The 27,107-nt window shown below is 40.0% G+C and overlaps 1 protein-coding gene across 3 annotated transcripts; it reads right to left on the bottom strand.

The window, feature by feature from the left end:
* Positions 1-185: 185 nt before the first annotated feature.
* Positions 186-26,418, bottom strand: MPHOSPH8 (M-phase phosphoprotein 8). Of its 3 annotated transcripts, XM_014056888.2 has the most exons (15): positions 26,167-26,418; positions 22,762-22,917; positions 15,861-16,979; positions 14,169-14,268; positions 12,608-12,835; positions 11,455-11,580; positions 11,285-11,373; positions 10,502-10,642; positions 8,809-8,895; positions 8,016-8,170; positions 5,479-5,633; positions 4,388-4,515; positions 2,550-2,606; positions 1,301-1,384; positions 186-968 (listed from the first exon to the last, which is right to left on the bottom strand). In XM_014056888.2, the coding sequence occupies exons 1-15, from the start codon at positions 26,383-26,385 to the stop codon at positions 927-929; spliced, it is 2,886 nt and encodes a 961-aa protein (XP_013912363.2). In that variant the 5' UTR covers positions 26,386-26,418; the 3' UTR covers positions 186-926. The 3 variants fall into 3 exon arrangements, with proteins under 3 accessions (XP_013912363.2, XP_013912364.2, XP_087577334.1); XM_014056889.2 differs by lacking the exon at positions 2,550-2,606; XM_087721208.1 differs by lacking the exons at positions 2,550-2,606; positions 4,388-4,515; positions 5,479-5,633.
* Between the last annotated feature and the right edge of the window lie 689 nt (positions 26,419-27,107).

The raw sequence follows: 27,107 nt of genomic DNA, 5'->3' as shown, positions 1-27,107 counted from the left end.
ACAGATGTTTCATTACCTATGTATTCATAGTGCTTAGAGTGTTGATGTGTTCAATGCCAACCTTAATGTTTGCATTGCCATTTAGCAGTTTAAGATTAAATATACTTGTATTTAATTTACCATTACTCTTTCTATTAGCTATTTTAATGCAGTGACACTAAAAATAAATAGCAGAAGATGAAAGCTGAAGTTTGACCAACAAAACTTTATTTTTTACACCCAAATAGGATTTATGTACATATTACATTTTTTATCTCACAACCAGTATAGAATAGATCAGGGCAATTTGGGGAGCATTGCATGGCCGGAGTTCAGCATAAATCTATAAATATAATCTGCCTTAAAAAAAATAGCCCAAATGTATCTGAAAAACTATTTTCTCCTGTACCTATTAAACCAAAAGAACAAAACACTACCCATCATTGCATTACTCTTGGTACAAATTTTGTTCATACGTTCTAAATGATCCATCCTAAATTTCTCTTATATTAAAACTTCTGCTCAGATAAATTAGTCACAGAAGTTCTTTATTAAGTTCTTTTTTTATAACAGCAATAGAAATTTATAGCTGGTTGTTTTTTTTATATAAACTTAAATATAAACATCAAAATCAGGGCAAAATGTGAGCATTTATACACAACCAAGATACTTGCTCTTAAAAACTATCATTCCACATTGTGGAAATGTTACGCTGAGTCTTACAAGTTGAATTACAGTCATTGACACAAATACAGCTATATATGTCTACAAAATAAATCTCACAATGTTTTAAAGCAGTGTATTTGCTACTTAATGGGAAATTTCACATGTAAATAGCATTCAAACAAAATAAAGTGAGATTAAACAACACTGAATGCACCAGGAATTCCATACTTCTCGAGACTCAAATGAGGAAGAGAGTCCAATAAATTGCATCATTCATTAAGTCACTGTAATTGCACTCTATAGGCAGCTATCAGCAGCTTAACCTGTAAGGAACAAAAAGTCACTGACAAAATCTTTCCATCTCCATGTAGGAAATACAGAAGAGAGAGCATACTAGCTTCTAAATAAATTCATACAGTATAACAGTATCTCATAAAATAGAGCATTTCATACATTCAATATATTTTAGAGGCATGTTTCTACACATTTTCATATGAAAAGATATTTTAGAAAAGCCCTGGGATATCTTTACTAGTGGTTTATAAATGGTCAGAATATGGATTACACTAGGCATTTCCTAACATTTTAGTAGGCTCAAAATTGCCTTGGGGATTATATATTCATTCCAATAATGCCCTTCATTTGCAGTTCTCACCTTTGCTGTTGGGGCTTCTGCTAAACGTATGAAGAGTTTGTTAAGGCCTTGAATAGGACTGAAGGAATAAATAAAGTGACTATCCTAAAATAAAGAGGAAAAAAGGAATGAATCCAGTTCACATGTGTAATAACTCTCTCACAAGCCAGGCAAAATATAAAAGCCCCCCCCCAAATATAATTTAATGCATGTTAGCTCACGTTCACCAATTAAGCCTGTTACCGATTTGCAAGGGAAAAGACCGAATGCCAACCATAAAAGCTACAGCACAATTAAAAAAACATTCAGCTTCTAGAAGGCAGATATAAAATAAAATAAAAAAAAACAGGAAAAGAAATCTTAAAATTAAACAAGTAATTTATTAAAGCACTAATCTATATGAACTTTAGACATAATCCAGTAATCCTTGCCTTAGTATTTTTAATCACTGGAAACCAACTTAAAAGGGTTAAAAGTGCCCAAAAGTAGGCATGAGGTTTGGCATGGGCACAGACTAGTGTTGTGGCTCGCCAGCGGCCAGCAGAGCTGGCAGCAGATTCAGACAGTGAGGTTGGGGAGGAACATGAGCCAGTCCTGGAGTCTGGGGAAGGCTTGGACAAGGGCTCTGCGCCAGAGGCAGAGAGGGGACCAAGGCCATCTGGTACTTATTTGCTGCCTTTGGAATCTGATATCAGTGAGGCAGAAGAACAGTGGGAGCCTGTTCCCAATGTGCGTGTGCAGAGCTACCAGAAGGCAAGAACAATTAAGAAAACAGGGTTGACTTGGGAGTAAGGCTTGGAGATGATTGGCTCCTCCCGTAAGACAAAAGAGGAGTGAACAGGATATGAGCTTTTGCAGGATGCAATTAGTTCATCTGGTCGGTTTAAGCTTTGAAAAGTTCTGTTTACTCTGCTAAGTTTGGCCTTGTTCTGCATTTGGCAATTAGGTCTCTGGCAGCATTCGAAGGGAGAGAAGGTGGCTGTTTATCAACATTCCCCCGAAGGACTGTGGCAACTCGAGCAGACGTATCGGGAACCTTCACAGACTGTTTGTGAAGCCTTGGGGACTGTTAATGACCATAATTGACAGCCATATAAATAAAAAAGGGTTTTTGAGACCAAGATTGTGATTTATGCTTTCTCGGGAAGCCTAGGTCAAAACTAGTAAGAGGAAATGGATGTGTAACACCCAGTAGAATAAGGCAGGGAGAGCATATGGCTGGACAAGGATTGGCATGAATGCCCTAACAGTTATTAGCCTAGCCACTCACCTGTAAGATCCGCTGGGTAAGCTGCTCTGTCTTGCCAGGTTGGCGGGCTCTGTTGGGCTGGGAGGGAGGGGAAAGGATGAGATGAAGGCAAAGGGTACCTCTCTATTCTCTACTCGGAGCCAAATAACAGGTACCAGCAAGTACCTTCAAGTACTGTCTGACTGTTTCTGGCTTATCTCCATCAACAGATCACTTGCAAAGTTTCTAAAGCAGGAGTGGGCAACCTTTCCCACCCCCCTCCGGTTGCAGGCCATATTGTAGGTAGGACTGAAGCAAGCAGTAGGCAGGGCCAGAGCCAAAAGGGAATGGCAAGGGAACATCCATATGCTCTCTGACCATCCTTCTCCTGCAGACACCTTCCTTTTCCTCTGTGTCTCCCAACTGCAGGGTGGGACAGACAGAACTCTCTTGCACAGATTCTGAAACTAGGTCAAAGGCGATGCAAAATTTGCCCAAGGACTACAGTTTGCCCATCCCTGCTCTAAATGTATTCTGTCTATCCCACACACAAGTATATAGCATATTTAACTGTACATTGCTAAATAAAACTGCCATCTACTATTATACTAGTTTCTCTGCAAGATCTATTAAAGGTAGACCAGAGAGGTTTTTTTTTAATAGGAAGGAAAATTTACTTGGTATTGCATACCAAATTCCATCCCTTTCTTGCAGAAAAATAGTTAAGATTTAAGCTACTCAGCAAAAAAAATAAGGGTAGTAAATCCAGTCTCGCCAGTTAAAGAACATGCAAACTTTCATATACTGTATGTCGAAAATCGTTACTAGCTGATTATTAAACTAAATGAGAATGAGAAGGGAAGCAATGACAAACCCTGATGCTGGAAAGCAAAGAGCTACAGCTTGTAGCCTTAAGGTGAAATCTAGGGCTTATGTAACAAAGTTAAATAAAAGACTACTGCCTGTCATGTGCAAAATAAACAGGCACAATAAATAATTGCTGTATAAAAAAAGATTGAATCTATGTGATGGGCATATGTGCACAAATATGCTTGTTTGGTATTTGCTGGGTGGGGAGAAAAAGAGCTACTGAGTACGCTTAGGGCACCGGTCAATAATGATTACCAAAAATGTAGATACAATTAATATTTTGACCAATAAGCACAATTATTTAACTTTGATGATCGTCCATATCCCATTCTGAAATTGTTTTAGGTCCTAAGCAAAGAAAGATTTATTATATAATAGCAGGAGTGATACATTCTTCTTGGAATGATAAAGGTTCACAGCAAAAAATGTAAACTGTTGCCTTTAGTGGGCCCATAAATATACCCTGTTTTCCCAAAAATAAGACAGGGTGTTATTTTCTTTTGACTCCCAAAATAAGTGCTTGGCCTTATTTTTGGGGAGGTTTTATTATTTTTGAGGTGTAGGAGGTGGCAAGCGTGATCACTTCATGGCTGCTGTTGTGTTGCAATATTTTTGGGGAGGGCTTATTTCAGCGCATGTGCTCAAAAGCCCGATTGGGCTTATTATCCAGGGAGGTCTTATTTTCAGGGAAACAGGGTAGATATAACCACGAAATAAACCATGTTTAAACTATTTATAGATCTATATATGCAAACAGTAGACAGGCAAATCTTTCACAGGAAACAGGAGATATAAAGGATTGAAACCGAGAATATTTGTGTGCAAAATATGAATTCAAATAGATTTTCCAAATTTTCAAAAACCTGAAGGTATTGCCCATAATACAAGATAAAGTTTAAAATGAGTCTTGATTTCACTGTTAAAAGGATGAATTGTTAACTCTTAGAAATAAAAAAAAACCATACATCTCTAAAGATGATATAAGTAACCAAAGCGATGAAAAAAATTACCAAAAACACAGGGAGCTGGAATTTGTCATTCAAAACCACAGCTTGCACACTGCATGGTCCACAAAGCCGAGCAATGACATCGTTCCCCAAAAAGTTTGCGTGGAAAATGAATAAAAGTATCCCAGATCCTGTGGAAAAACAATGAACACTCATTTCGAGAGCATACAAGAATAATAAACTGCCATCTCTCTATGAAAAAGTGATTAACCAATTATAAACTAGTTTTTAATACACAAATAGATGGCAGCTTATATTATACCTTGAATATTAAAAAGTAGCTATACAGATTGTATTTCAAAGTTCTTAAGCCCTTCTTTCATAACAAATGCCCAAGTCTGATTCAGAAAGATAGTAAATGTTTACAAAAACATGAATTGATTTGGGACTCTTAAAGACCAATTTCTTTTTACATTTTGTATGTAGGATCATTAAATAAAGAACTCATTAGGATACAATTCTAATGTAAAGTATTGTTAAATAAAATCAGATATTTTATCTTTGGAAAATCCAATTTTTAGGATTATAATTCTGAAAAAAATCTTACCTGTTTTTTCTCTCATAATACAGTTTCTATTCACTTGGAAGATTAGCACTTAGAAATAGCACTTATATACCACTTTATAGTGCTTTACAGCCTTCTCTAAGCGGTTTTACAGAGGTAGCATATTGCCCCCCCAACAATCTGGGTCCTCATTTTAACCACTTCAGAAGGATGGAAGGCTGAGTCAACCTTGAGCCTGGTGGGATTTGAACGACCAAATGGCAGGCAGCCAGTAATCAGCAGAAGTGGCCTTCAGTACTGTATTCTTAACCACTGCGCCGAGGTTCGTTCAGATTAACTTGAGATTCAAATTAACTTAACACCACTATTAAATATACTATATTGTCTCTCTCTCTCAAAAAAAAATTCTAAGCAATATAACCTGTCAATACTTTTTTTTTAAATGCCACCTATTATCATTAACGTATTATTTTAGTTTCACATGTTTTATTTGAATATCCCAATTGGCTGAGAGCCATAAGGTGGATATCACACTTAAATATCTGGATTTTCATTTCACTATTTGATCAAACTTGTCTTCCAATACAACCTTCAGGCACATTCTGTGGGGCCATATAGGTGAATTCTGAAGAGTAATCTGGTCCCTCACAAAGCAGATGACACGCAATATCAAATATTGGTTCCATCAAACTAAGACGGGCTTCAAAGTAATCCCTGATGGCCTCTTCTGCCACTCGGGTTAGCCTAAAATCAAGCAAAATTAGAACTTGTAATTGTTGTACTAGAAAAAGAGCCATAGTTTACTCTCAACGAGTAATATTTTCCCAGTTGATGACCTCCTTCTATTCACAGAGGATCCCAAATATCAATAAAAAGAAAGAACAAAGAATGGCAGAGAAAAACAGAAAAAATGTGTGCAGGAGCCCTCTCTCCCTCCCACTGTTCAGATTGCTAGAGCCACTACTGTAAATCCAATCTACTTCTGGATTCAGTATTTAGAACTGAATTGCATTTATTTCCCCAAATTCTAAAGCCTTTGTTCTCAAAGAGATGAAATTGAAACTTTTTATAAGCTAAATCTTTTTCTTTCATTTACTGCTTATAAAAATAATTATGCATAAATTAACAAAAGCAATAAGCAATAAAGATGGCTAGAAAAATAACTTCAATAAAAGTCCCCGACTCAAACAGACCCACTAATTCATTTTTAAAGAATCTTTTCTGCACAGTAGCCTCCCCTCTATATAGCAGAGAAGCAAAAGTTCTCTCCTACCATATTTCTCTTAGGCTTTTTATTAATGTAAAAGGCCATTCTTCCTCTTTATTTTCCAGAAACTGAATATATTTTAATCATGTGATCATTAAGCAGAGTGCTATTTACCCTGCCCACTGAGACTCTGGATTTACAATACAATACAATACAATAACAGAGTTGGAAGGGACCTTGGAGATCTTCTAGTCCAACCTCCCGCCCAGGCAGGAAACCCTAGTCCAGCGATGGCGAATCTTTTTTGGCTTGCGTGCCATAAGTGGGGGGAACGCAGGGGGGGTCATGTGGGGGGCGTGCCGCACCCATAATGCAATGCGACCCCTACCCCCACCCCCAGTGTGCATGCACACACTACAGGTGCTCCCCCCATTTTTTGCATGCTTTTTTTGCCCTCCCCAGGCTCCAGAGGCTTTATAGGAGCCCGGGGAGGGCGAAAACAGCCTCCCCTGCCCCCCACTCCCCGGATGCCCTCCGGAGGCTTCAGGGACTTCAGGAGGCTTCCCTGAAGCCTCCAGAGCAGTCAAAATGACCCTCCGAGCAAACCAGAAGTGACTTCCAGTTTGGTCGGAGGGTCGTTTTGAGAGCTCCGAAGGCTTCAGGGACCTTCAGGAGGCTTCCCTGAAGCCTCCGGAGCAGTCAAAACGACGCTCCGAGCATTCCCGAACTTCCGGTTTGCCCATAAGGCCAGTTTTCTGCGCACTGGAGGCTTCACAGAAGCTCATGAAGCCTCCGGAGGGCCTTCAGGGTGGGGCAGGGGAGCCTCTTTTCGCCCTCCTCAGGCTCCTATAAAGCCTCTGGAGCCTGGGGAGGGCTAAAAATGGCTTTAAAAAAGGGTGAACTCAGCTGGCCAGCGCACGCATGCACGCTGGCCAGCTGACAGGGCAGCACCTTGCATGCCCTGAGAAATGGCTCCATGTGCCACTTGTGGCACGCATGCCATAGGTTCACCATCACTGCCCTATACCATTCCAGACAAATGGCTATCCAACATCTTCTTAAAGACTTCCAGTGTTGGGGCATTCACAACTTCTGGAGGCAAGTTGTTCCACTGATTAATTGTTCTAGCTCTCAGAAAATTTCTCTCACTTCTAAGTTCTTCTCTCCTTGATTAGTTTCCACTAATCCACTAATTAAACTATCAAAGCTGAATTCCACAGAGAAAGCATGGATAGAGTTAGTCTTCTTTTCAGCTATTGTTAATGTGATATTTTTATTGCATTCTGGAAAGTTTGGTTGACATAATTTTAATTTTGTAATACTCATTGCAATATATAAATATGTTATTTGAACTTTTTTTTTTTTTTTTTAAAGAAAAAATAAATAAAAGTTCAAATAAATATGTTAAACACCATAAATGTACTAATTAAATTGAGATTTTAAAAATTAAACAAGAGGCTTTATGAGAAAAAAAATCTTCATATAAAAGTGCAAAGCCTGGATAAAACCACCTAATAATAATTATTAAAAATGTAATTAAAATAATTTGTTACATATTTATTATTACTTATTTATAAGAAGACAGGTACATATTTATTCATTCTCAAGAAAAAAGTACTGAAGCAAGTATAAATTTAAAAAAATAACTTTAGGATTTTCGCATTTGAAATCTAATCCAATTTTGGCTTGCATAAAACAATGTTGAAAATCCTTCAAACTTGAAGGGGCCTAAAACTCCCTCACAGGCAGAAGCTATTAATAAAGCTAACAGTCAGGAAAATAAGCATGAAAGGAATAATCTAACTAAGCATTATATTAAAATAATTTTAAGAAATAAAATCTTCCACTAAAAAAAATCTTGACATCAACTTTTCCCAATTCACTAAGAAAATCAAAGCACCTTCAATGCAAGGACTTACATAGCCAGGTGACTCCTGATGAGTTCAGATACTGATAAATTATTACACTGTTTCGCAAAGTGAAGAGCATTGCTCTGATGCTTTGATGAAATATTGCAATCCGCTCCATTTTCAATCATAAGACGGACGATATCGTAATTTCCTCTCTTACAAGCCTACATGTGAGAGTTTACCAAGAGATATTATGAAAAGGCAATTAAAGCACATGCATATTTTGGGGTGGATGCTAGTAGCACTGGATTTCATAGATTTACTGGGTTCTGGGCCTGGAAATAATTCAGCCACTACAGTAACACAAAATGCAGTGGCCCAGGCAGAAATAGATACATCCTGATATACTTGGGCAAACCCTTTGCTCTAGGAGCTGCACTGGTTGCCTGTTAGCTTCTGGGTGTGCTACAATACACTGGTTGTCTCCTTTAAAGGCCCTACACATTTCCAGACCAGGTTTACTAAGGGACCATCTTCTCCCACGTTCATCTGTCCATAAGTTAGATCACACAGGATCAATTCCCTCAAGTCTGAGCTTAAGTTAACAAACATTAACGCAGTGCAACAAGCAAGTCCATAATCTTCAACACATGTTTTCATCACATTACAGTTCATTATCATATTTGTTTTATTCTCAAATGTGAACATTTCTTGTACTTATGAATTAGCATTTATTCAATTTGTGTCTGAATTAAATTTGTGACTAATGTATTAGCATTTTAAAAGAAAATAACTTGTCTAGATGAAAATATATCCAGATTTACCATTGTTTTTCAAGTTTACTCAAGTTAACAACAAATACCTTCATTAGTGCAGTTTCACCATTCTTTTGCTGCACATTCACATGTGCACCAGCTTCCAAGAGAAGGGCTGCAGTTGTTAGATTGTTCTACAAAAACAAAATGATTCACATATGAATATTTTGACGATAAGAGGACAGAAAATAATGACGAATAATGAATAATGGTTTATATTTATTATATTTACATTTGCATTTTCTTTCAAAGTGGAACTCAAAGTAACCAGCAATTCCTTTCCTATTTGTAAAAGGAGCACCCCTTTCTTTGCAGCAATGCTATCTAGATCAGGGTCCCACTTCCAAGCCATGGCCTATTTGGAACTGGGCCACGCAAGTCGCTGGCCAATGTGTGCGCAGCTCAACTTGCGGACTGATGCGCACTTGCGCATGTCAGTCTGCATGCACATGTATGCCTGCCAGCCTGTCACTTGTGCACTGTCCTAGTTCTCTTCTCCCTGACGCTGAGCTTGTCGATCAGAAAGCTCAGCAGTTTGGCGGTTCAAATCCCTACTGCTGCGTAATGGCGTGAGCTCCCGTTACTTGTCCCAGCTTCTGCCAACCTAGCACTTCGAAAGCATGTAAAAATGCAAGTAGAAAAATAGGAACCACCTTTGGTGGGAAGATAACAGCGCTCTGTGCACCTTTGGCGTTTAGTCATGCCGGCCACATCATCACAGAGACGTCTTTGGACAGTGCTGGCTTTTCAGCTTTGAAATGGAGATAAGCACTGCCCCCTAGAATCGGGAATAGCTAGCACATATTGCGAGGGGAACCTTTACCTTTATCTTAGCATGGTACTACTTTCTTGATAAAGTGGTCAAATTTAAGAAAAATTAGACCAATTAATTAATGAAATGGTTTGCCTTCAAAAGTTGTGGGTGCTCCATCGCTGGAGGTTTTTAAGAAGAGATTGGACAATCACTTGTCTGAAATGAGATAAGCAATGCTGCTTGAGCAGCGGGTTGGACTAAAAGACCTCCAAGGTCCCTTCCAATTCTGTTAATTCTGTTAAAAAGGTAAATATTGCAGAAAGTATGTGACATAATAGTGAAACTATCATAGAATGTGCCACCAAACAACACATAAAAGACAACTAGATCAGTATACACTACACATACAAATTACTCTCTGTTCCTTCAAAGCAGATTTTTGCCACTCATTTCAAGAATGTCTTACTTACAACTATAATTAAATCCCGTATGAATTGTTGCTAGCCCAATCACTACATATAAGAAACATGCTACACATTTCCATGACTATTTAAATAGTATTATGTCTTGAAGCAAGATAATATTCTTGAGAGCACCTATGAGTTTGGCTTACTATGGAAAAGCAGTAGAAAAAGAGATCAACGGTAGAGTTGAACCAATAATCTAAGACAGGGGTGTCAAACTCAATTTCATTGAGAGTTGCATCAGGGTTGTGTTTAACTTGGGGGGAGCTGGAGTGGGAATGGCCAGCTCAATGTCAGGGGTGCCTGTGGTGGCCCAATTGCTTTGCCAGTGAAAATTGGTTCCCAAGCTCTGTTTTTGTCTGCGACAGACTCCTGCAACCCTGTGCCAGTAAAGGCACTGCGGGGCCAGTCTTTCGCTGCTTCCAGGGCAGCCCCGCGGGTGAGATCTTCCCTAAAAGCCAAGTTCAACTAGCATAATTTTAGAGGAAAGAATAAACATAAAAAAGGCAGAAGGAAACAGACCTTTTCAGCTGCATGAATCAATGCCGTAGTGCCGTTCTTTTGTCTGCAATTAACTTTAGCTCCTTTCCGGATAAGAAGTCGAAGAATGTCATCGTGACCTCCTGCGGCAGCCAGCATCACCAGAGTCATTCCACTCGAATCCTGCAACAGTGATTTATAATAGTCAGTTATCAATAAAAAAAAACTTTTCTAAAGAAGTAACTTGGATTAATGAAGAACAGATGTACAACGTGGTTACTACAAAGATAACAGAAAATTAACGGTGCTGAATCTGAAGAAAACTTCTCACTACAGTATTCTGCTGTTAAGTAAATTGACTACATACAGCATATTCACAAGCATTATACAAGTAGAAAAATAATCATATTTTCCATATTCCTGAATTCAGAAGAGATATTTTGTGCTGTGTTAAGAGTAAACAGGAAAAACTTTGCTTGGATAATATTTATCATTTTGATATGTCCATTTTCCATGCTAAAATGTATTTTTAAATAAAAATACGCTGGCTGGTTACATTGGAGTAATTTTTCAGATGAGTAATATTTTTTATTAATACAACTGATATACAAATTTGTTAAAGTAATAAATCATGAAGCAGTCATACTGAAGTAAAGCCTACTCTATGTAGTGTAAATACAAATAGATTTGTGTTCTAGAAATCATAATCTAAACATTATGAAACACATTATCTATGATCCCGTATCTTTAAATTGTATACTTCAGAAGATTAAATTCCTATTGTATGATTATAAAAAATAAATAACATACTCTATTGAAACATACCTCCTGATCAAGATTATATTCTTCGTTTGAATTAAGCGCCATCTTTACCATAGTATAGTTCCCATTTTTAACAGCATCTCGCAGCTGAACTAGAAAAAAAGCATTCAACAGGAATTAATATGTTTAAGAAATGGAGATATGCAGCTGTTCAGTCTCTGCGTGTTACTCACCTGATGATATCACATCATTTGTCAAGCGTTCTTCATCTTCTCCATCAAGATGTTTCTGAAAGTCCTCTAGTGACAGCCATTCTAATTGCATGTCCATACCTAAACTCATGGTCTGTTGCCTTGTATCTATCGTGTTTGGATTTGTAGAAGAAAGGAAAAAAAGTTAAATCTTCCCACCATCAACTCAATAATCTCTGCAGACATCCTTCCTTCTCACTACTGGTGTACAAGAACCACTTTGAATTTTGAGGGCAGAATAGCTATTTCAAACCCTTTGAAAAATTGAATCTGACACACATCCTAAACAATTGAAACAGTTTGTAAGCCACTTGTCTCATTCTCAAAAACATTGTTCTGAATTTGAAAGGAAGTGTTTTATAGATGAAATAGTTTGAACTCACATTCTGCTTATTATCTCTGTAAATTCAATTATAAAATTCGCAGTATTTGAATCCTCTGTGAAATAAATATAGCTCAAACATGCTAGAGTCAGATTTAGTGATAAATCTATGTATATTGTATTTCCTAATGGACGTATTTATTTTTGGATATACTTGGATGTGTATATCTATTGATCATAACATTTTTTAGCACTATTGATCCAGGATTGAGATACTTTATGCCTTCCTCCATAATCTCAAAAAACTGCATTGATCCTTAATCAAGTTAGAAATTCTAAAAAATTCCACACGCTGTTGTTGTCTACTAATGAAACCTTTTCTCAATAGTATTAAAAATATACATAAAGGTCTATAGGGGACTTTCATCTAGCTCTAGGGCAGCAGCCGCCAACTTGGCGGATTGGCAGAGACAGGGAGAGGGGATGGTTTTGTGTGTGCGAGCCGCTTTCATAAATGTAGCTTCACACACACATGCAGTACTCACTCACCTCTTCTGCAGCCTGGTTCCTAACAGGCTGCGGCCCAGGACTGGGCTGTGGTCAGAGGATTGGGGAACCGTTCCAGGCAACATTTAACTTACAAATGATACTTAATGCAATGGAGAGTGGATACTGAGCTTCCAAGAATTAAATAGATAAGGATTCTTCAAAGGTCACTTTAAGACCATTATCCTGGACCCCTTGCCTATTTGTGGATCACAGTATAGTCACCTGAAATGAGCTTTTGTCCTCAGTAGCACATAATTAACTTACCAGAACTGTCCTCAGTTATATCGTGATCACCCTCTGCTGCAATGTATGCCCAAGTATCGGTCTCATCTCTGCTGGTCCTACTATGGACTTGCTTATCTTTTAATCTAAATTCATCTGTGGATCTAGACTCATGCGCTGGCTCCTCTTTTTTTCGACTGTCCAAATACTCATTTTTTTCTTCCGAAGAGATGCTAAATACATCAAATGCACTCCTGATCTCTTTAAAACCTAGAACAAAGCAAATAATTATTTTGTGGACTATATAGCAAGAGTGGGATTCAATGATTACTTTTAAGGTTAATATGATACAATTTCTATGTAAAAGTTGGAATCACCTTTCTTTACAATATGCATCTACAAAAGCCTTGCAGAGGGCAAGGGAATTTTAAGTTTTTGAAAGATCTTCCATGATTCATTAGAACTGGGAAAAACTAGCAAAACATCACTTTACAGATTTTTAATAGGAACACTTGTTACATAGAGTCTCCTCCTAGCGTGGCATCCTTTTTCCTCTACCTGTCCTAACTGAAATCCCTATCAATTGTGGAGCCACAGCAGAGGGATGAAAGAGCCACATGCTACTCCAGAGCTGTGGGTTGCCGACCTCTGGACTAGGGAAGAGGAAAGAGGCAGATAGAGAATGCTTCTTTCTGTGACATGCCTCTGTGCATGAAACCCTTGCTTCTGGAGATCTGAAAAGCATGTTCCCGTAATTCATTCAGGACAGCAATCAAAGCAAAAGTTTTTCATATGATCTAGTATTTGAAGAGTTCTACTGATGCTTTGGTCCAGCATATGAGTCCGTGCCTTAGAATATTTTAAACCATTTCTAGATGATTTAGTTCTTCAAATCATTGCATAGATAGATTTAATTATAAAACTTTAACATCTCAAATACGCTACTTGCAAAGTTGTTTTCATCAAGCTAACATCTTAATCAATTTTTCAGCCTACTAGGAACTGGAACTGAAATGCCATGCAACAATTTTGCTAAGTTTAAGCAGTTTAGAATATTAGACAAGAATATCCGGCATAAATCAAGATTTAAATATCTATAACAGGAGAGGTGAAAGCAGATTTATCTACATGGATTTACACCCAAAATAGCCTTTATACATTATCAGCAATTAAATTAAGATGTAGCTCATCTCTATCTGAACAGACATTTATCTTTTCACAAAGTGTAGAAACAAATTTATCAGTTTAATGTGTGCATCATACTATATTTTGGTGGGCAGCCTTTAAAAGTCAAATTCACACAATGATTCCTACTTCTTTTCTATCAGTAACATTCAGACAATCTTTTTCATTCGACATGGTCTTCTGAACCATTGTAAAGCATTTGTGATGTAATACCACACCAAAGACCACTTGCTTGCTCCTCTGCATTCACCTACATTTCAATTCAACCCATGAGAATCAAACATTAGTGCCAAATATGTAATCATGATGGAAAAACCATCAGGTTTTCAACAATAGTACATATTGTACCATAAAGACTGAAACAAGATTACACTGGTATTCCCCAAATTTTTTTTATAATTTATTATTTCAGCCTTACTTTTAAACTGCCTTTGCTCTTTTCTGTTTTTTTCTTCCTTTTCAGAGTCTAATTTCTTCTGGAGTTTTTCTTTTATTTCACTTTTTTTTGTTTCCTTTTCCTAGAAATGAAAAATAAACATAAACAAGAGTGTTCTGGATGCAGATGGCAACAAAAGCTAACACAAAATATATAAACTTGTTTTTCTGTTCAATTTATTACAAAAGTATTAAGAATTGGCATTAATTTCCATATAGCCTAAAGAAGAGCAAAACATAGTGAAACTAATGGTTAATCAGTTACAGAGCAAAACTATAAATGCATGGACATAAGGGCAATTTAAAGCACACTAAAATGAATGTGAAGTCCAGTATATTAAAAAAATATTTTGATGTGTAAGAGACATTAGACATAGGCAACAGTATTTTCTTCGGCATTTAAGTACATACCTTCATTATAAAAGCAGCTTTCTGTCTTTGGAATAGAATGGAATGAAGTACACTCAGAAAATTCAATTTCCCAAACCTTTGGACACATACGTATTGCACTGGATTTTGTCTAAAGTACTTTCAGTTCTATAACAAACTAGATAACTTGTGACCCAATGGGTCATCATTTCAGAGATATTTCCTTATCAGAACAGAATGACCAGAGCTGGGCAAAACCTCCAAAGAAAGAGTGGGAGCAGGAGCAACTTCCAAGTCGGCTTCCTCATTTCCTTCCTTTTTCCTCCCTCTCTCCCTCCCCCTACATGGCTGCTATGGGGGGGGGGAGGTGGAGGGAGAGAAGGGTGCACAAGTGGCTGGCATGAGTGAATACTAAGGGAGGCTGCGCAGGTAGGTAGGCTTACCCAAGCAACTTGCAATCTTCCCTGCCAGCTTCCCCATTGATTTTCTCCCCACAAACAAAGCCTTTGCTAATGGAAGGTGGTAGGAAGGTTCAGCAACCATGGTCCACTTTCAAGTTCTTACCAGTTTCTCCAATAACTTATGAGCAGCTTGTCAGCAACTGTTGAAAATGAGGTTCACATGACTGTGGGAATGCTGAAGTAATATAATTCCCCCAAACTTCATATCCATGGGGGTCATGGGTCACAGCATATTATTAAAATAGACCATTTAAGTTACCTTGGTTCAGTAATTGCTGCCCTATGTCTTACAATTTCACCCAACTGATGGTTACAAACAGACAGGAGAATTCTAATAGTATATAATCAGTGGATTTCATTTAAAAAATGTTAACTAACTCACAGGTAAATCACACAAGCTGGTAACTGAACCCTTTTACTCATAAAGGAATAAATAGTAAGTGAATGCAGATTTAGCCCTTAGAGAAGACTTTACTTGAGTAAAAATAGCAGAATCATTTCAACCAAGTCTTACACAGCAAGTCTGATTATCTTGCATTAATCAAATTGCTTTTGAGATTACTTGCATAATCTGGGAAGTGGAAATAGTATAAATATGGCAGAATACACAGAACAGATAGGATAGGAAATTTAGGTGCTATTTCAATTCAAACTGCCAGAAAATGATTTATTTTGACTCTTAACAACACTAAAAGCAGGGGGAGATGAAAGATGAAAGGAAATGCCTAGAAAAGAAAAAACGAAGTTGCTGGTACACATGATGAAATGAAGATTTTGATTTTTTTTTTTAAAAAAACAAGGTTTGGTAAATATATCCTAAGCCTGAGTCATCCAATACTGATTACCTTAGGTAAAATGCCTCTTTCCTTTGGGATTTCTTCAACATTCAGTTCAATTTTGGAGAGATTCTTCTTGCCAACCATGCTCCCTCCTTTACTGCATTCCATGTCCATGATAAATTTTTCAAAAAGATTCTCCCCTAGAGAATGCTGAGAAGACTTCTCTTTCATTTTCTCCTCATCACTTCTCCAGTGTATATTCTTTTCTTTGCTTTCAGGAACGGCTGCCTTTTGAAGCACATTCCCACCGTATGATTGAACTGGCTTGGCCTCTTTGCTTTTCCATTTGGTGTTATTGCTCCCCTCGCCTCCTGTATCATTGGGCCTGCACCCTCGTTCATCAACTGACAATTTCAAAGGCTTCTGTGCTGGAGCAGATATAAATGGCCTCTTATTTTCGAGCCCAGGAGCAGCTTTGGTCATCTCTGGAGTCTTCTGCTTTTTCTGGGTGCTCTTCTTTTCTAAATGTTTATCTACTCTTCTGTTTTCGTCTAACTCCACAGACTTTTTGCGTTTCTTTTTCTTCTTTTTAACTCTTATTTCAGAACTGTCGTCTGTGCTTGAAGTACTATCAGGCTGATGAACTGAAACCTCTTCTGACCAGTATTTGCCAGAAGGCGTCTTGGGTTTCTCCTCACTGCTGTCAGAGTCTAAATCTTCACTTTCAAAATCTGCAGCTTGAGAAAAAGAATCATCGTGCATGCTAGATTCACCGACTAAATGATTAACACTGTGCTTTCCCTTTTGCATATGCTTATTTTCTTTGCTCTCCTCTTTCATTTTTTTCTTTCCATCTTTGCTTTCTTTTCTTTTACTGTTATCTTTTATATCATCTCGCCTTTGTTTTTTGGAATCTTTAATCTCGTCTTTTGACTCCGAAGTCCTTTTCTTTGGTTTTGAATCTGAAGCCAGGCTGTCAGAAGAATTTTCACAATCTAGAAATGGTTTTTCTTTAACTTTGGCCAGTTTATTTTTTTTCTTTTGCATTTCATCTTGGTTTTTATCTTCTTTGTCTTTAGATTTTTTCTTTTTCTTCTTTGGCGATCGGTCTTCTTTTGTATCACTTTGCCAATCACTATCTGCTTCAGAATCTGCTTCAAAAAGATCATCATTTAAAGGCAGTTTCTACAAAAGGGAGAAAAAGAAGGGACACTTAAAAACATTGAATATAGAATAGACTAGGATAGAATCAGATAGGATAGAGGATAGAATAGGACAGGATAGCATAGGATCTTACAGTAACATTAGTGTATTCAAAAAGGGTTTCAAATTTGATCTTTACATGGAGGAAGATAAAATAAGGGATCTGAGATCAAATTATCTGTCTATTTTCTCCAAGATTTTATTTAAAAACTTTTTTCCTTTGACCAATCATATACACATTATTGAAGGCTTCTTTTATTTTATGCGAGTTGCCACATGGCTAAGGGAAGTTATCATTCAATTAACTCCAGTAAAAAGTCCAAACTGCATCCACCTGTTGATATTAAAAGTTTTTGGACCGAAACACTAATATTTTTGCACAACATAAATATCACATTTAAAATTACTAATATTAAAAACCAAAAGTATAATAAAAAAGAGCAATTAAATCATTTCAATAATTGCAGCATATTAAAAATAAGCACAGTGTTTTTTTTTTTTTGTTAGAAGCAGTTTGGAATGCATTATACGATTTCATTGAAGGCCGCATTAGGGTTGTTTGATCTTGTGGGAAGGGGTTGTGTGGCCAGCTCGATGTCACTCATATCGGGAGTGCCTGTGGTGGACCAAGTGCTCTGCCAGAGAAAACAGATGTCAGGAGGGTGGCATGTGGCCCTCCCAAGCTCCGTTTTCGCTGGCAGAGGCACTGCGGGCCACTCCCTCGCTGGCTTCAGGGCAGCCCCGCAGGCCAGATGTAGTCCATGAGCCTTGAGTTTGACACCCCTGCATTATACCTTTCTAAAGGAAAAGAGCAGGGATACAATTCTGAACATAGGCGGCACCAGCAAAAAGCTCTGCCTGTTATTTTACCTAGCATCACCATCTAAGCCAGTGGTCCCCAACCTTTTTATCGCCGCGGACCAGTCAGCCTTTGATAATTTTACCGTGGCCCGCTGAGCGCGCGCAGGGGTGAGGGGGGCGTTGTTCGCGATGACACATTGATTGTTTATATATCAGATTGTTTTGATTAAACAACTTTTATTTTATTGTATTAAACATGCCATACTAGGGCCTAGTATCAATGTTTGATACTGATCTGGCTGGGTAACTTTAGCCCATTCACTCTATCTAAGCCCCCCCACCTCACAAGGTTGTCGTGGGGGAAATAGGGGGTGGGAGTATTAGGTATCTTCACTACCATATATAAAAGGAGATACTATCTTAAATAACAAAGTGGGCCCCCACCTCCAAAATATACTAAAAGAAAAAAGATTCCATGTGCTCAACTAATTTTTTTTTAAATCATCACTATATTATGGACTACAGACATATATATATACATACATACATACATACATGCATATATACATACCGTACATATGTACGTACGTATATATATAATGTCCAAATAACAGGAAAAGCGCTTCAAGGACCAAAGTATATTCCTTTTTTGCAGCCTTAAGAGAACTCTCGTTTTTTGAGGCTCAGAACCAGGCATTCTCGTGGGCTGCAAAAAGGAAACGCGACCCGGGAGCGCAGCCTCCAAGAGTCCATATCGCCAATAACTACGCGTGGGGGGAAAGGAAATGTGTTTTGTGAGGAAGAGAAAGAGCGCGCTTCACCGATGCCCGTTGGCGAAATTTTGGAAGAGAGGCAAGAGACTTCAGGCACCGAGCCCCCACCCCTGGCTGCGGCAACTGGAGCGGGCGGGAGGCAGGGAAGGGGTGGGCAAGACCACCGCTTTTCCACCGTGCGCTGCAATAGTGGCAGCGGTGGCCTGAATCTGGCGACTGCCCCTCACCACCTCAGGCTGCGCTCATACCCTCCCCTTTCCTGCGCTACCGTTAGACTCCTCTCAGCCCCCCACCCACGCCCGCGGAGGGCGCACGCGCGCCAAAATCGCGCACCCCCATCTCCCCTCAAAAGACCCCCCCCCCGCCCTCGGCTGCCCGACGTTCTCTCTCTCTCTCTCTCTCTCTACCTCTCCCGCCGTTCCTTCTCACAAGCCAAGGCCGGGCGGGGAAGCGCCGCCTCCGTCCCGGGCGCGCCGCCCCTCCCTGGGCAACTCGGAGATGACTGAGCCGCTTTTTCTCCGGCTGCGCGGCCCGGTGCCAGGTACTCCACGGCCCGGCACCGGTCCGCGGACCGGGGGTTGGGGACCACTGATCTAAGCAACCAGAATTTCCATTCCTCTTTCAGTGTGTGAGTAGGGTTATAGACTGCCCCTTAAGCAGCTTGATTCCAAACAATAAAGTCAGTTTAAACTCAATATCAGCATTTTAAACTGGATCTGAAAACCAAAGCAGCCAAAGTATAAAATTGATATAACATTGCTAGAATATCTAGTAAGCTGATAAGATTTCAATTATGGAGTCCTTGAAGCTCTGAGTTAAAATTGTTTGCTTATAGAGATTTACTAGTTGATTAGATATCATCTTTGCTGGTGAGTATGAGATTTGCTCTCTGTTCATGTACAACACAATTCAAACCCTGCTAATGTCCCCCCCCCCACTTTAGTAGTTCCTTGAATTAGGTTATTGTTTTCTCTTTGATGTCAATTAATTTGCCTTTTAGTGTGTTGTTTTAAATGAATAAATAATTATGGGCATTATCCAATCCTCTTTATAATGATTGGAGTTTACTTACACTGAAGAAAATCTGTACATTAAATAAAGGACAAAATAAATCAAGATGACCAAATGAATTCTCCTTTTCACAAGTCCAAGGAAATAATGTCTGAAATGTTGTCTGAATCCCAATGAGACCAATATAATTTAACAGATTACTGTCTATAATTTAAGATAGCCTGATTAATTTTTCTATTAATAAAAATCATTTTACCAATTTAATTTTGTAAAATTTTGGTTTCAATGGAAATATTTTTACAACCAATATCATACAGCAGTGGTCCCCAACCTTTTTATCGCCGCGGACCAGTCAGCCTTTGATAATTTTACCGTGGCCCGCTGAGCGCGCGCAGGGGTGAGGGGGGCGTTGTTCGCGATGACACATTGATTGTTTATATATCAGATTGTTTTGATTAAACAACTTTTATTTTATTGTATTAAACATGCCATACTAGGGCCTAGTATCAATGTTTGATACTGATCTGGCTGGGTAACTTTAGCCCATTCACTCTATCTAAGCCCCCCCACCTCACAAGGTTGTCGTGGGGGAAATAGGGGGTGGGAGTATTAGGTATCTTCACTACCATATATAAAAGGAGATACTATCTTAAATAACAAAGTGGGCCCCCACCTCCAAAATATACTAAAAGAAAAAAGATTCCATGTGCTCAACTAATTTTTTTTTAAATCATCACTATATTATGGACTACAGACATATATATATACATACATACATACATACATACATGCATATATACATACCGTACATATGTACGTACGTATATATATAATGTCCAAATAACAGGAAAAGCGCTTCAAGGACCAAAGTATATTCCTTTTTTGCAGCCTTAAGAGAACTCTCGTTTTTTGAGGCTCAGAACCAGGCATTCTCGTGGGCTGCAAAAAGGAAACGCGACCCGGGAGCGCAGCCTCCAAGAGTCCATATCGCCAATAACTACGCTTGGGGGGAAAGGAAATGTGTTTTGTGAGGAAGAGAAAGAGCGCGCTTCACCGATGCCCGTTGGCGAAATTTTGGAAGAGAGGCAAGAGACTTCAGGCACCGAGCCCCCACCCCTGGCTGCGGCAACTGGAGCGGGCGGGAGGCAGGGAAGGGGTGGGCAAGACCACCGCTTTTCCACCGTGCGCTGCAATAGTGGCAGCGGTGGCCTGAATCTGGCGACTGCCCCTCACCACCTCAGGCTGCGCTCATACCCTCCCCTTTCCTGCGCTACCGTTAGACTCCTCTCAGCCCCCCACCCACGCCCGCGGAGGGCGCACGCGTGCCAAAATCGCGCACCCCCATCTCCCCTCAAAAGACCCCCCCCCGCCCTCGGCTGCCCGACGTTCTCTCTCTCTCTCTCTCTCTCTACCTCTCCCGCCGTTCCTTCTCACAAGCCAAGGCCGGGCGGGGAAGCGCCGTCTCCGTCCCGGGCGCGCCGCCCCTCCCTGGGCAACTCGGAGATGACTGAGCCGCTTTTTCTCCGGCTGCGCGGCCCGGTGCCAGGTACTCCACGGCCCGGCACCGGTCCGCGGACCGGGGGTTGGGGACCACTGTCATACAGGATACAAATTCAAATTCATCATTTAAGACAGCCTTTTTCGTAAACATCAAGGGAGATTATAAACTGGTAACGCCTAAAAATATTTTTAAAATGCTTTAAGATCAGAGTTGTCATGTAAGTTGTTGCTTAACAATGGTAATTAGGTGCAGAATTTCTGTTAGGGTTAGGGTTCTAATTTCTGTTAGACTTAGAATATCTTTATTGTCACTTTGAATATACACTAATTGGCGGGGGGCAAGGATAGTTGATGCGCAAAATATATTGCAAAGCCTCTCAACTATCAAACGACAACCCAGCCTTCACGTGGTGCCCCCTGTTCCCACCAATCGGGCTCTGTCGACCCTTGGGACTGGCGTCCCCTTGGGTATATCCAGCCGAAACAGCTTCCATGGATCGCCGTCCTTTTTAGGGCTAAACAATACCACCTGACAACCCTAGCCCAGGACCGAAAACAGTGGCGTCAAATTTCCATGGAAGTCGCCTATACCCACGATGGGTGAAGAGGCGTCAAGTACAAGTACAAAGTACACTAATTGGCATACATTAAAATGAAATTTTGTTGCATACAGCTCTGAAAGGGTCACCACCTCCTTACATACATTACATAAACAGGACAAAAAAAAACACAAAATTATGCATATAACCACATATATTATATGACACAAAGAAATAATACAGTCTTGTTGCTAAGCAATGCAATAAAATACATATAAGCACAACATTTAGTGATGCCAAATCCTGACAGTCCCAATTTCCATCATTAAGCGAGAATCGTAGGTTGTTATACAAGGCCTCATATGGCTGGAACTTGTGATTTCCTGCCAGTTACCAACAAGCAAAATCAATGAGGAAGCTGGCAGGAAGTCACAAGTCTTGGTTATGACACGTTTTTCCTTAGGCAGCTCACAAGCAGGCAAGGAAGTTCAACCAAGTGGAGTGTGTGTGTGTGCTGCAATGTGGAGGGAATGCAGCAAGGCCAGGGGATGCACAGCATAATGGCCCAGTAGTAGTAGTAGTGCAGCAAGGCTAGGAGGTGCAGAGTGCAAGTACAGTGAGGCCATGGGCACATGGCGCAGATACAAAAGGGGGAAATATTGTGTGGCTTGAATGGAGCCAGGCTGGGCCGTGGCCACACTTGCCCATATGCTTTTCTTCTTTGGGAGGAGTGACTTGTCAGAGCAACTTTCAACCTTTCTTCTCCACTGACTTTGCTTGTGGAAGACAGGCAGGGAAGATTGCAGTGATCCCATGACTATGAGATACTGCAACCATCTAAATGCCAGCCAGCTGACAACTACCTGGGTCATTCCCTGGGACGGATACAACCTCAACAACTGATTCTAAATACCATTCTTTCAACACCATCATGACTGTGAACGGTTACTGAAGAAGTGATTGGTAAATGAGGATTATCCAGCCAATATGGGTTATACTTCAGGAAAAAAAAAACAATAGGGAAAGAAGAGCTTCAAGGATGAGCGGGATGGTAGTAATGACACTTTGCAAAGAGTGGAAGCCGTGATTATAAAAAAAGGGTTGAAACAAATGGAGTGAATGGTCTGAAACCAAACATACCTGTATCTCTTTTTTAACAGGCTTAGATTTATTTTCCAGCATTTTCTTTCGAAACTCAAGAAGAACTTCTTTACAGTCTTTCAAATGTTCCTCAGGTTCCCATGTATCGTCATCCGGCGGATAGCCTTTCCACCGTACTTTGTATTTCACTTCTCCCTGACAGAAAGAAAATAATTATATATATGCATAATAACCATGACATCCCATTGAGCAGAATAAAAAATAAAAAATTAGTAGAAGGTCGCAATGAACACATGGATTTATTCAGGTTCCTTCCCTGAAATCTTATCATTTAATTGGATCTTGGAAGTCTGCCTTTTTCCATGGCTGCCCCACCTTATGAAACATCCTTCCCTCAATGATCCATCATTCCCCCCCATCTTTAGCCTTTTGATGGCCATCAGGTTCTAGCTTTTTACTCCAATGATAGGATAAAGTAAGGATGTTCGGAGTTGGTTGTGGGGCATCCCAAGATAATGAGCATGGACATTTCTTCAAGTTTTAAACATGCTGCCCACTGTCACAACCATATAGCTGAAATTATTTTTCAATATCAGTAACAAGAATTATGTGAGGAAATGTTCTATTTTCAACTCATTAGTTTCAAATCAGAAAAAACAGTATTTTGTTATTATCACAGTAGTCTAGAGGGTGGGAAAGTTGTACATCCATTTAATTCCTAAAATAATGCTATATAGGAGTCCTCACTTACTCTGAGCTAGGCAATATAGTCATAAAGTAAAACACCACAAGGCCACACTGAGTAGAGTAGAGCTTATGTCAGCTCTACTATGGTTGTTAAGCAAATTACAATAGGTCATTAAGAAAGACATTATGTGACCCTGACTTGTGATGTCCCGCTGGCTTCTCTATTGACTTTGTTTGTGAAAAGAGGCAGGAAACTTGAAAATGATAATCATGTGACCATGGGATGTTACAAGCTTTGAAAGTACATGCCACTTCTGAAGCAGATCAATTATAATCGCATCGCCATGTAGATGCTACAAGTTTGAGGACCACTTCTAAACCCAATTATTTAATGCTGTTGTAACTATAGTCGCTGAACATACAGTTGGCAGACGAGGACTTCTTCTATTACACAAGTAGTCCTTAACTTACCTCAGTTCATTTAGTGACCATTCAAAATTAAAACAGCCCTGAAAAAAGCGACTTATTACCATTTTTCACACTTGTAACCATGGCAGCATCGCTGATCAAAATTTGGATGCTTGACAACTGACTCACATTTACAATAGATTGCTCAGTGTCAAAATTTGGCTGCTGTGTCCCGGAGTCACATGATCTCCTTTTGCGATCTTCTGACAAGCAAAGTCAATGGGGAAACAAGGTTCGCTTAACAACCAGATTCCTTATTTAAGACGTACAGTAATCCACTTAACAAATGTGGCAAGAAACATTGTAAAATGGGGCAAAAGTCCCTTAACAAATTTACAATACAATACAATACAATAGCAAAGTTGGAAGGGACTTTGGAGGTCTTCTAGTCCAACCCCCTGCCTAGGCAGGAAACCCTATACTGTTTCAGACAAATGGCTATCCAACATCTTCTTAAAGACTTCCAGTGTTGGGGCATTCATAACTTCTGGAGGCAAGTGGTTCCACTGATTAATTGTTCCAACTGTCAGGAAATTTCTCCTCAGTTCTCCTCCTGCTTCTTGTTCTACCCTCAGGTGCCTTGGAGAATAGTATGACTCCCTCTTCTTTGTGGCAACCCCTGAGATATTTTCTCACTTAGCAACATCAATTTTGGGCTCACTTGTAGTCATTAAGTTGAAGACTCTCTGTACTGTAGTTTGGCAAAAATAACTGTCAAGTTCCTAAACCTTCACAATAATATAGCTCAGCTGAAAAGCTCTTCAGTTCAGGTCTCAGCCCAACTTCTGCAAAGCCTTTAGTCTGAGACACTGTGCGAGAGTTGAGGGAATTAGACAAACCACTTGTCCATTTCAGTTCAAGCTAGACAATTCTCTCTGAAAGCAGACTAACTGAGCTGGTCCTGTTCCTTGGTTTCTATGGCGAATACAATCAATCAATCAGAATAAAACAGGAAGGGACCTGGGAGATCTTCTAGTCCAAACCTATGCTCAAGCAAGAGAACCTATACCATTTCAAACTGACTGTCCAATCTCTTCTTAAAAACGTCTAGTGATGAAGCACCCACAACAAGCTGTTCCACTGGTTAATTGTCCTCACTGTTAGAAAGTTTCTCCTTAGTTCCAGGTTGCTTCACTCCTTGATTAGTTTCCAACCATTATTTCTTGTCCTGCCTTCTGGTGTTTTAGAAAATAAGTGGACCTCCTCTACTTTCTGGCAGCCCCTCAAATACTGGAATACTGCTATCATGTCCTCCCTAAGTCCTTCTTTTCTCTAGACTGGCCATACCCAATTCTTGCAACTGTTCTTTGAAAGTTTTAGACTATCTTTTTTTTTTTTTGGCAACTTTCCTCCCTTTTTTGGGGGGGGGAGAAAACTATCTCCCAAATTTAGAGTTAGAAGGCCAAGTCTTCCTCTCAGCTGCAAGAGGACCCCATGTTTCCTTCACTATTTTATTACCTACAGAAAGAGGAGGGGGGGGGGGAAACCAAGGCAGGAAACAGAAAAGACAGAAAAGCCTTCCCTTTCCTCATGGCATTTCCCTCTCTTTCTCTCCCTTGGCCTGGGGGCGTTATTTCTTTCTTTATTGTTTGTCACTCATGTACAAGATAACAGGAATAAGAACAAACATAAAAAAGAACACAGGAAATGGGTACAAATAAATAGGGGCAGTAGCACAGGGACTTTGGGCACGCTGGCATGCTTATTGCATGCCCCCTATTTTATTTATTTATTTATTTATTCATTTTATTTCATCAAGCATGTATTAGACAACGTATGTATGTATGTATGTATGTATGTATGTATGTATGCATGCATGTATGTATAAACATGACTTTGGATACATGAAATGGATACAAATAAAAATAAATATTAGGACAGGGACGGTAGGCACGTTGGTGCACTTATGCACGCCCCTTTAGTTACTTTATCACTCATATACGAGATAACAGGAATAAGAATAAACAATAACAGGAATAAGAAAAATCTTATTCTTAAACAAGAATTAAAATAAATTCTTTTTAATAAATAAATAAATAAATAAATAAATAAATAAATAAATAAATAAATAAATAAATTCTTGTCCCGCTCTCATCGCCTCTCCCTCTTATGGGTCTTTGCATAATGTGTCCCAAGTACAATAATTGGAGCCTGGTCATTTGTGTCTCAGGTGAGAATTCTGGTTGACTTGTTCTGCGATTCGTTTTGTTTTCTTTCTTGGCGGTTTTTCTAGCCTGCAGCCATCACCTCCGCTCTGCCTTTGCCAAACCCGCCCCGCACCGGACTTACATCTTCCGTTTTCATATCCAAGATCTTCTCCACCTCGTAGACGTTCTCCTCCTCCTCGTCCTCGCTCTCGCCGCCGCCGCCGCCAGTTCCTCCACCATCCCCGGCTGCCACGGTCGCCGTCCCTGGCTGCATCCCGCTTTCTCCCGCCCGGCCATCCGCCGGCGATTTCGCCGCCATCGCCGCCGCCTCTCCTTCGGTCCCGCTCACGGCCGCCGCCATGTTGGGGGCGAACCCTTTAACGACAACATCTCACTTCCCCTCCCCGCGCGTGGAGGCAGCCGAAGGCCCCGATAGGTTGCCGAGGGAGCGGCGCTGACCTTCGCGACAAATCGCCTCCCCGCGATGTCGGTGAGGTAAGCAGAGGGACGACCAATCAGAACAAAGGATGGGAAACGTGCGCTCGCGCATAAGGGCGGAATGCAGCCAATCAGAAAACGCGACGGGAAAGCAGGCGGGGCGGAGAAAAGCCGCCTTGGAGTTTTGCATTTTTTTTAATGCCGATCTGGAGCAGCTGGCTGAGGAATTCTGGGAGTTGAAGTCCACAAGTCTTAAACTTACCACAGTTGGAGACCCCTGAGCTAGATTACACACTGTGATTTTTCTATCCCAGTTGCAAGTCTGGATTTTTCCAGATCTGCTGTAACAAGCAAGAATGGCATGCCTTGCATTCTTGGTAGCTGAGGGCTTTACTGTGCACTCCCACCCCCCAGCTTAAGTGAATTTCCCCCCCCTATACAGGTAGTCCTCAACTTGCAACAGTTTGTTTAGTGACCTTTCAAGATTAAAACGGCACTGAAAAAAGTGACTTATGACCATTTTTTACAGTTACGACCTTTGCACCAGCCCCATGATCTTGTGATCAAAATCCGGATGCTTGGCAACTGGTTCATATTTATGACGGTTTCAGCGTCCCAATCACTTTTTGCCACCTTCCGACAAGC

The sequence above is a fragment of the Thamnophis sirtalis genome, unplaced genomic scaffold, assembly GCF_051295495.1.
Source record: "Thamnophis sirtalis isolate CommonGarterSnake01/CBP01778 unplaced genomic scaffold, rThaSir2_p1.2 scaffold_8, whole genome shotgun sequence".
In the NCBI taxonomy this organism is placed as follows: Eukaryota; Metazoa; Chordata; class Lepidosauria; order Squamata; family Natricidae; genus Thamnophis; species Thamnophis sirtalis.
The sequence above is the reverse complement of the archived record's forward strand: the minus strand, read 5'-3'. Positions and strand labels throughout refer to the sequence as shown.

What these genes read in the sequence shown, in the direction of transcription:
- MPHOSPH8 (XM_014056888.2), bottom strand. Translation starts at nt 26,385, where the DNA reads ATGGCGGCGGCCGTGAGCGGGACCGAAGGAGAGGCGGCGGCGATGGCG. An exon ending in AAATGATGTGATATCATCAG is followed by an intron (nt 11,374 to 11,454) that starts GTGAGTAACACG and finishes CTTTTTTTCTAG; the next exon opens with TTCAGCTGCGAGATGCTGTT. An exon ending in AATATAATCTTGATCAGGAG is followed by an intron (nt 10,643 to 11,284) that starts GTATGTTTCAAT and finishes TCACTGTTGCAG; the next exon opens with GATTCGAGTGGAATGACTCT.